The sequence below is a fragment of the Equus quagga genome, chromosome 7 (assembly GCF_021613505.1).
Source record: "Equus quagga isolate Etosha38 chromosome 7, UCLA_HA_Equagga_1.0, whole genome shotgun sequence".
NCBI classification, from domain to species: Eukaryota; Metazoa; Chordata; class Mammalia; order Perissodactyla; family Equidae; genus Equus; species Equus quagga.
The window spans coordinates 34065762-34076574 of NC_060273.1; the positions used below are offsets into that span (position 1 = coordinate 34065762).

At 47.8% G+C, this 10813-nt stretch overlaps 1 protein-coding gene across 1 annotated transcript in view; it reads left to right on the forward strand.

The window, feature by feature from the left end:
* The window catches only part of DAGLB (diacylglycerol lipase beta), a 33521-nt gene extending 23614 nt beyond the window's left edge, over window positions 1–9907 (forward strand). The window contains 4 exon segments of the mRNA XM_046667432.1: window positions 4185–4253; window positions 4335–4407; window positions 5901–6151; window positions 6276–9907. Coding sequence (XP_046523388.1) covers window positions 4185–4253; window positions 4335–4407; window positions 5901–6151; window positions 6276–6474 — 592 coding nt within the window. The 3' untranslated portion in view covers window positions 6475–9907.
* The last annotated feature ends 906 nt before the right edge of the window (window positions 9908–10813 follow it).

Here is a 10813-nt window from a genome sequence, read left to right on the forward strand (position 1 = left end):
AATGCATCATTAAACGATTTTGTCATTGTGCGAACATGATAGAATATACTTACACAAACCTAGATGGTATAGCCCACTACACACCTAGGCTCCATTATAGTCTGCTGGGACCACCGCTGTACATACGGTCTGTCATTGACCGAAATGGCTCATGACTGTTTTGAGCTTCTGAGTCTATGAACATAAAGTCATTCTCCAAATATTCAAGTGCTCTTCAAGGTCTTCAATAAGGTTTATAACTTTCTCTGTAAAGTCTTACACATCTTTTGTTAGGTTTATTCTTGGGCATTTGTTGCTCTCTTTCTGTTGGTGACATATATAATCCATAGAATTTTGTCTTTTGATTTTGTATCCCAACCTGTTAAATTTTCTCACTAATTATAATTCATTTGCAGATGCTTTTTGATTTTTTAATGTATTTAATAATTTCATCTGTAGAGGACAGTTTTATCTTCTTTCCTTCTTTTTGTCGTTCGGTGCTGATAAGACCACCATTACGGTGTTCTCCATGTCCCTTTGCAGTTAACCCCCCTCCACCCCCAGGCAAACACTGGTCTGCTTTTTGTCACTATAGTTTTTTCTTTTCTGGAATGTCATGTAAATGAGATCATGTATAGTCTCTTGTGTTGTGCTTCGGCTCAGCAAGATGCATCCAGGTTACGTGGGGGTTTGCTTTGCTGTTTAGTGGTCTCCTTTAATGTATCTTCCTCGAAATTTATTAGATTCTTGAAACTCACTGTGTTTTCACATATTGCCCCTGCTCTCTTCTTTCCCCTTCCTTTGGGGGACTTCAGTTAGACATATATTATACCTTCTCACTCTACTTGCATGTCTGACCTCTCAGATCTTCCGAGTCTTTGCCTCTGTGTGCAACATTCTGGATATTTTCTTCAGGTCTATTTTCTATTTCATTAATTCTCTCTTCAGCTGCTTATAATAATCTCTTAAAACCATCTATTGTTTTATTACAGAATTTTCATACAAGAATTAAAAAATGCAAACAAGAATAGAATGGTATAATGAACCGCCATTTAATCAGCTTCACTAATTTATTAACATATGACTAATCTCATTTCATATACCCCATCCTGCTTCCTACAGATCCCCATAGCTGGATTACTTGGAAGCAAATCTGAGATGTATCATCTCATCTGTAAATATCTTAATATGTCTCTAAAAGATAAGACTTTTTTTTTTTTTTTTTAGGAAGATTAGCCCTGAGCTAACTGCTGCCCATCCTCCTCTTTTTTCTGAGGAAGACTGGCCCTGAGCTAACATCCATGCCCATCTTCCTCTGCATTCTATGTGGGACGCCTACCACAGCATGGCTTGACAAGTGGTACCATGTCCCCACCTGGGATCCGAACTGGTGAACCCCAGGCCGCCGAAGCGGAATGTGCGCACTTAACCACTCTGCCACCAGGCTGGCCCCAAAGATAAGACATTTGAAAAACATTAACAATTCCTTGATTCTAGTAATTGATCACATTTTCCCAATTATCTCATAAATGTTTTACAGTTGACTTGTTTGAATTAAGACCCAAACAAGGTTCTTCGCATTGGTGAATTTGTCTTGCAATTCTTTTAATGTATAGATTCCCCCCCACTTCTTTATTTCTGAAACCAGGTTATTTGTTCTGGAGAAGCCACATTCTGGATTTTCCTTATTGTATACTCCTAGTGTCATTTAACATGTTCCTCTGTCCCTTTAGTTGGTTGTATTTCCTAGAAAATTCTAATTATGTCTAGACATTCGATCAGATGCAGGAGGGTTTTTTGACAATACGTCACAGTAATGGTGTGTCATCCCCACTGCATCACATTGGGAGGCACATGTCTGCTTGTCTCTCTCTGTGTTGTTAGCAGCTAATGATTAATACATACATATTTCATTAGAGGTTGCAAAATGGTGATATTCTGTTTCTGTCGTTTCTTCTGCATTTATTAACTAAAAATTATGAAGAACTTTTCTTCAAGTATTTGGTTTACTCTGAAGTATAGTTCACACAGGAAAAGCAGAATAAATGCTTGACTCTTTCCCTTTATTTGGTAGTGTTCAGAATAATGAATTGGTATTCTAGCGATCTCCAGAGACAGACGTGAGTTATTTTAAACCATCGTTATAAGCCCATGAACTTCAGCATCTTTCTCTTTCAGTCCATTGCAGTTACTCTTTTGATGTCCACACTGTCCCATCTTTGGCCAGTGGGAGTCCCTTCACCTAGGCCGCTCATCCTACACAACCCCACTCATCGGATAGTTTCTTGCTTTCTGGCACTGCAAAACGTTCTCAAGTGTTTTGCCCTGTGGTGTATCTGGAGTCAGCCATTTCTCCAAGGAGTACTGGTTTCCTTGAGTGGGAAATGCTTTTTAGAGACTCTACTCTGGGCACTGGGAGTGCTCATTAACACAGAGCAGGTCACAGTTTCTAGGCCTTTTCACTGGAAAGAGGTAGGAAATGCTTTTGTTCTCCCAAAGAGAAAATATACCCTTAATTCATACTGATACTTCCAATTACAGATCAGGGTTTTTACTTAGATTATTTGATTGTATACTTGGTTTTTCCAAAATTCTTTGTGTCTTTTTTCTCCTATGCTAAAAATTTTGGTTTCTGTCAGCATTCACCTTATCTTTAATTTGCATTTCTCTCTCTCTCACTAGGTATATATCCACATACCCCAGATTGAGAGGTCCTGGTTTCAGAGTGGTAGTCCAGTATGACTCTGACAGGATGAGTCCTGGGAGCAGTTTGAGATTGCTTTGCAGTTTGTTTTTTCTTTGGTTCTATTCCTACTAGAGAGGTACAGCCAAATTACTGTTGTTTTAAAGTCACTTGAGGGGCCGGCCCCGTGGCTGAGTGATTAAGTTCATATGCTCCACTGCGGCGGCCCAGGGTTTCGCCGGTTCTGATGCTGGGTGTGGACGTGGCACCGCTCGTCAGGCCATGTTGAGGTGGCGTCCCACATGCCACAACTAGAAGGACCTGCAACTGAGATATACAACTATGTACGGGGGAGATTTGGTGAGATAAAGCAGGAAAAAAAAAAGAAGAAGATTGGCAACAGTTGTTAGCTCAGGTGCCAATCTTTAAAAAAAAAAGGTCACTTGAAATGATTCTTCTGTTTGGTTAGTACACTCTTAGGTTCTTTTGTTTCATTTGGCTTATGATTTTAGGGACTGCTTTTGCTGTTACTTTGATGTAGTTTTGTTTCCTATATAGTTATGTGTCACATAACATTTTGGTCAGTGACAGAGCACACAGACGACAGAGGTCCCATAGGATCAGCACCGTACAACGTAGCTGTGTCGTAGGCTGTGCGTCTAGGTGTGTGTGAGGACACTCTACGGCTACAGTGTTCGCACAATGACATCGCCTAACGACGCGTTTCTCAGAACGGGTCCCCGTCGTTAAGTGACACGTGACTGTGTATAAAACAGTAACTTGGTTCCAAAGACAACCCCGCAAAGCCCAGTGCGCTCAGAGAAGTCTCCTCTCCCTCCTTACTCCCTCAGCAGTGGCCTTTCTCTCCCCCCAGAGGAAGCCATTTTTAATAGTTTATGACCTGTCTTTTCACTGTTTTCCCATGTTTGTGTTCCTCCCCCCTTCTTGGAGGAAGGCACCGTGCTCTCCCTGCTCTCCTGCATCTTGCTGTCAGGTTTAACTTGAACGGGGTATCCCGAGGCACCACAGCACACAAACCACCCGCACTCCCACGCAGCTGCAGGGCCTCGCTGCTCTGTGGCTGTGCCCCCAGTGCTCTGTCGATGGGCACTGGTGGGTTCCAGCCTCTGCCCCCACACGTGGGAAGAGCTGCAGTGAATAGACCTCTGCATCTGTCTGACGTTTTTGCCGGTCCGCCTGTGTGAGGTTCCTCCGAGTGGAGTTGCTGGCTCCGAGAATAAGTGCGTCTGCTCAGTCCCCCATCCTGAGCTGGTTTGAAATTTCAGCTGTGGATCGTCTCTGTTGCTGTGTGTTGTGGCTTTAATAGAATCTGGCCAGTGAGCTGCTCTAATTGAAGTCCCTGTGTTTTCTTTCTCTTCCCCTTCAGAGGATAGGGAACAGAGCTGAGTTCTGTGAAAAGTGACCTCCCCCTGACCTGGCAGAGTTACTTGATTTCTCTCTCTGAAGCTCTCTGTGGGCAATAGAATCATAAAACCTCACTAGTTTTTTTTTGAAATTTCAGCAAATCCCTCTATGAATACTCTAAGAGCTTCATAGTGTCCGTTGTCCTGGGCGATGACGTGATTCCCAGGTGAGTCTGCTGGATACTGTGTCTGGGGTGGGGGACTGAAAAGACCGAGCACCGAGCCTCAGCCTGATCTTTTGTAAACAGGTTAAGTGTGACCAACCTGGAGGATTTGAAGAGGAGGCTCTTGCGTGTGATTGCTCACTGCAACAAGCCCAAGGTAACCGGCACGGCCGTGCAAGAGGATCCGAGGAGCTCGGGCCTCCCTGCGAGCCCGTCTGTGGCATTGAGAGAGGTTTCCAAACTCAGAGGCTCTCAGCCCAGAGCCTTGGACGCTGGTGCTGGCGGCTCTCTCCATGCTGTGTAGACCTCCGTCTGGCGGGCGTTGATGAGGCCCAAGAAGGCAGACGGTGAAGCAAGTCCGTGAGGGGGCCGCTTAGGAAATGCTGTGACGGAACCGTCGCCATTCTAGTTGAGGGATTTGCTTTGTCATATTTCTCAGCCCTGTCTTGTGACCAACAGTATCCTAATGGCTTTGCTCCCAAAGCTTTGAAGATAAGGCTGCCAAACAGAGTTTAGGAGGTGTGCTAGTGTATCAAAATGTGGAGTGTTAGACACTTCTTAAAAACGGTGACAACTGTATATTTACCAGTAGAGAAAGGTATCTGTGAGGTATTGAAAAGCTTAAAAAAAAAACAAAAAAGAGCAGGCTAAAAAATGATTCTTAGAGGTATGATCTGAGGCAGGGGGAGGTGACAAGGAGTTTTGACCCAAAACACCAATACGCTAAAATACGGTTTTATTTAGATGATGGGATTAGAGATGATTTTCACTTTTTAACCTCTTTGTTTTCTGATATTTTGTTTTTGTTGCTAATCAGGAATTTATTTGTTTATTTATTTATTTTGCTGAGGAAGATTAGCCCTGAGCTAATACCTGTGCCAGTCTTCCTCCACTCTATATGTGGGATGCCGCCATGGCATGGTGACAAGTGATGCAGGTCTGCACCCGGGGTCCAAACCCAAAAGCCTGGGTTGCCAAAAGGGAACACACCAAACTTAACCACTTCGCCACAGAGCCACCCCCCAGGGAAAAAGTTAATTTTACGTAAACTGTCTAAACTACCCTGCCCCCCCATTTTTTTTTTTTTTTGAGGAAGATTAGCCCTGAGCTAACTGCTGCCAATCCTCCTCTTTTTGCTGAGGAAGACTGGCCCTGAGCTCACATCCATGCCCATCTTCCTCTACTTTGTATGTGGGACGCCTGGCACAGCATGGCTTGCCACGTGGTGCCATGTCCGTACCCGGGATCCGAACCAGTGAACCCCAGGCCGCTGAAGCGGAACATGCAAACTTAACCGCTGTGCCGGCCCCCAAAATTTTTAAAAATTAGTAGCTAATGTCTCTAAGGGAAGAGTAAAACTGGTTTGCAGAATTGCCCGAGAAGAATTAATGGTAATTTTTTCCTCAAAATCTGCATGATTTGGTTCTTGGCTATTGCTGCCAGTGTGGTGGCTTCACTGCCCCAGAGACAGCTGAGTTTGGGCCCAGTGACCTCCACACCCCTAAGATCCACAACTTAAAAAACAGAACAGCTGGGCCTCTGTTGAGCTCAGGCTCACTGCCACCTAACACTAGCTCATGGGCCCCAGGTCGCCGGTGACAGTGAAAGCCTGAGTCGCGAGCGTGCCGCCTTCTTGGGTCTCGCCCTCAGTACAAGATCTTGCTGCACGGATGCTGGTACGAGCTGTTTGGAGGGGATCCCGATAACCTGCCTACCGAGCTGGACGGCGGTGACCGGAGAGACCTGACGCAGCCTCTCCTGGCGGAGCAGAGTCTGCTGACGCACTGGTCCCCAGCATACAGCTGCTCCAGCGACTCCCCGCTGGAGTCCCCCACCAAGTACCCGCCTCTCTACCCGCCCGGCAGGATCATCCACCTGGAAGAAGAGGGCACTTCAGGGAGGTGAGTGTGGCGGCGTGGCCCGGGGCCTGGCGCGGCTCAGTCCACTCGCCACCAGCAAGAGAAAATGCGTGTGGAGGTTAGACCCCAAGTGATGCCTCGCTAGCTCATCTTTTCTCTCTGTCAGGTTTTGCTGCTGTTCTGCTGCTCATTATCGAGCGAAGTGGTCCCATGAATCGGAATTCAGCAGAATCCTCATCGGCCCAAAGATGCTAACAGACCACATGCCGGACATCCTGATGCGAGCCTTGGACAGCGTGGTGTCCGACAGGGCCGCCTGCATTTCCTGTCCAGCCGGAGGCGGCGCTGATGTGGACGTGGTGTAGCCAGGGCTCTGGAAGCTGCTCCAGGACGCGGGACTGGTGCTGCTGTTCTGGAACTGACCGGGTATCAGTGACTCCCCAGATGCCGAGAGCCTGGATGTCCATCGGGAGGAAGCTGACGGGCACTGAATCTGACGGTCTTCGAGTGAGCGTAATTTGAGAAATAATTGTGCTCATGGTATTAGCAGGATCAGGAGTCAGGGGAGAGCACCGAGGTGATGGGACTCTGGAGACTGAGAATGAGCGTGTGAGGAAGCTTCAGGAAACCCCTTTCCCGTGGGCCTGCCGATTCCTTGGGACCTGAGAACTGCAGGAAAGGGTGGGAATCCAACAGCCAGGCTTCAGGCCCTGCTGGATCCTCAGAGTCCCACCCCTCGGGCCACCTTTTCTCTGTCAGGGTCTTATCACTGCTTAGCCGAGTCTGAACTTGGCACCCAGGGCTGTAGCTGCACAGACTCAGGACTCGGCTGGCAGGGTGCAGGCTGGGGGTGGGGTTCCTCCTGGGTGGCTCTACGGGTCCCGACTGGGAATCAAGGCGAAACCGAGTTGGGGATGAGTCGAGACCCCTGCTCCTGCCCTCCCGGGTGTGGCCCTGCACTTCCCTGTTTACACTGCATCATCAGCACCGAGTCCATTACTGAACTCTCGTGTCGCCTTCGGGCTCTTGGAAGTCGGTCGGGATTCAGAGGGAGCTGGAAAATAAAGCACTTAGCCTGCCATTGTGTCCGTGCAGTGCTGTGCTCTTCTTACCGCATGCTTTCAAGGTCTGTTCTAAGTGGTTTTACAGCAATCATGTTTTAAACCGTTTTTTTCTGTCTACTGTAAACAACAAAATGAAGTCTTCAGTTTTCTTGGAGCTCTGGCTGAAGACGGAAGATTGCACAGGCATCTGACTTCACCCTACCCCCACCCCACCAAGGCCCCATAAAATGACAATAAAGGCATTTCCTTAAAAAGCATAACCCCACAAGGATAGGGAAAGAAGACACAAGAACCATCGATGGCTAGAGGGAGACAGAACCCTGAGTGAAGTGGAGGAAAGACAAGAACCAACCCGGTTTTCAACCCCGATGTCCCTGCCCCTCTGACACGGGAGGGAAGCAGACGATGGGACTGGCTCAGGTGAGGTGGTTTCCCGGAAAGCTGGAAGAAATCTGGCCGTTTGTTTGCCTCGGGCAGAGGGAGCACTAGACACCAGCACTGCTGAGGACACACAAATGCCATTCCTCAGCACCTTCGAGATTGTCCGGAGCAACCTGACCTCCAGGCATGTCCCTCAGGGCGTCTCAGCTGTCAGCCACACCACCTTAGCTCTGAAAACGTGCAAGGGAGCATTTACAAGCTTCACCTGAAATGCCCTGGTATCGTCCAGTGCTGCAGGCTCCATCTGTAAACCCCAGGCCTGTCCGTTCCTAGTGGCAAAGGTAAGAGATCTCAGACGGACTGGAACAACACTGCCCCGGTGGGACCCACCTGCGTGCTGTTTCCAGTCTGCTTTGTAGGTTCTCAACCTTTAAGCACAAGCCAAGGACTGCCAGACATTTGAGGAACAAGGGACCAGAAGAAACATGTGGGCAAAGCTTCAAACTCCCCCAGCCACCACTTGGGGACAGAGAAAGTGCTGCAACCACCACAGCGATCCACGAGGCTGAGAAACTGTTAGAGAAGGAAGAACACCTGGGAATTAAGCGTGAAGACGAGCTCAGAAGCAGCGAGGCAGTGGATATGTGAGTAGTGGGAAACACACGAGTTTCCAAGCGGAGAGGGCCCCCCAAGCACAGGGCACAAAGGATAAACAAACCCAGGACATGAGGACAAAGGGGAGAGCCCACAAGACTTGGAAGGAAAGCACAGCCCCGTGCAGTGGGCACGGCCTTCCGAAGGCTGAGGGGAAGTTGCTCCAGCCGAGAATTTTAGACCTAGCCAAAAAGTATCCGCGTAGAATGAAGTTATTTTCAAAGACACAACGGCCGAAAACAGATTTCCCACACAGTCCTCAGGAAGCTCTTGGAGAACCTGTTCATCAAAATGAGGAGGTAAATTAAAAATCAGGAGTCGGGATGCAGATGAACACGCACGAGAAATGGTGGCGAGAAGACTGAGACCTCAGGAAGGCGAAAATGGATGAAACAGAATACCTCCAAACACCTTGAGAGATTCAGACGAGATGGAAGTTCACAGATTAAGTACACAGAAAACTAGGCAAATAAGGTATGAATTATCCCAAAAGAAACCAAAAGTTTTGCAGGAGAGACTAGGTACTGCGCGGCTCGGCTGAGTATTTACAGAGTAAGAGCAACAGAGACACTAACAGTGAGCGCCAACCAGCATGACGGAGGGGCTGGGAGAGCTGGGGCGGTGGGCAGCCGGGACGGAGAAAGCCCTCGATCCACCAGCACACAGGACCGTGGTTCGGGCTCAAACTGGAAAATCCAACTGGCAAGAAAAGCATATGGTTCAGCCTGGCCCAGGGAGGGGAGGGCGGGGCCTGGAGGTTGAACTGCCCGCCAGTGGCTGGTGATTTAATCCTAGAAGGATGGGGGTGAGAGCTCCCGGGCGGGGACTCTCGGAGATTTGGGGAGAGTGGTCTGGGGAGGGCGTGGGAGCTCCGCCCTTCCCCTCCCTGGTCCTATGCACCTCTTCCCCCTGGCTGTTCCTGAGTTACAGCCTTTTACAATAAACCGGTGATGTAGTAAGCGGAAAAAAAAAAAAAGCAAGCAAACAAGACTGTTGTTTTTATAGCAAACCTTTAGAACTATTTGCTCTTTAAACTACGCATGACAGTATCTTTGGTAAAAAGGAGTATTTAGATAACTGATTCCAACAGGAAGTGTGTAGAGCATAATTTCAGGCTCCAGAAGGGATCTTAGTCATATAGCCTCTGCGCCACCAAGCTGCCAACTCAGGTCCCAACATCTGCGTTTTCAGCCCAGAGCTCTGGCCCAAAATGCACGTGCACACACGCCCCAATGTGGCCGTCACGTGAGTACGTTCTCACCAGCACTCAACAGGTCCGAAACCAAACATTACCCCCTCCCCCATCATTACCTGCTTCATCCACATTCTCTCCCCGGAGGGGGGCACGCCCCGTCCCCCCAGCGTGACAACATGCACTGGAAACGACTCTCCAACAACCCAGGGTTTGCAAGCGAGGCAAATGAACACACACCCCAGGAGGCTGCTCACCAGGCTCTCAAGAATTCAGTATCACCAGTCGTATGATTCCAGGATTTATTAAGTCTTACATGCAAAACATACTGCTAATTGCATTAGCAAAAGATCAATGTAAAAACACTCCACAATTCTGCAACGGTCAATTTAAAAAACTTTGTTCTAGTGGTTGAAAGGTCCGACCTCGTATTCTTGCCAGTGGGTAAGTTGTACAGAATTCATTAGCACGAGCATGGGGTTTACAGAACCTCACAGACCCAAAGGAACATCATTAGGCAGGGCAACACCGGGAAGCAAGTGTCCACGGGGCGAGGCGAAGAGGGCCAGCGTTAGTCAAGGTGCAGTGGGGGGATCTGGCAAGACAGCGATGTTAAGAAGGTTCATAGTTTAAGAATATCTAAAATATCTTAAAAACCGGAAAGCTGCAACACATGATTTTTACACCTAGTTACTAGAAAACTAAGGAAAGCACTTATTAGCTTTGAATAAAGTAAAATGAAAACAGGAATGCACTTTTTACTAATCTACAAAAGAAGTTTCTAATGCGTTATCAGAAAGATTTTATAATACAAGGAGGCATATTGCTCATGAAGAAGGGTGCTACAAGAAAAGCACGCACTAAGTTAGCGACTATGGGAATGACCAGTTCAAAGTGGAATTAAATGCCCGATTTCGGGCAGGGTGGCAGGCTTAGGAACGAGGAACGCTTCAGAGGACAGTTACGGATCATACCGACCGACCTTCATCGTCTGCTGCATTTGGCAGAAATTAACCTTTTAAAATTTTTACCCGTGACACTTTCATTCGGTTTAATTATTACGTGTACAATGTAGTGTAAATTAACCTCCACTTCATCATTGTGTCAAAATACTGTCTTCATCCTTTGATCACACCCAATGTCCCGCACACTCCACCCCAGGGCACCCGGGGCTGGAGCAGAGCGCTTCGTGGGACAGACACGTGAGGCCGAGTTCTGTTCAGAATCTCAGCAAAGCTAACACTAATTTTTTTTTAAAAAATCTCACTACGAAATCAAAAAGCTTGATCCAAAGAGCTGAGTTGTTACCCTCATCCCGTCATGAGCTACAGTACAAGGTTGGGTCAGGAACGCAGGAACTCGTCAGGGGTCTGCGCTAACCCCGAGCCGCGGGCTCCGGAAAGGCGAAGGCCT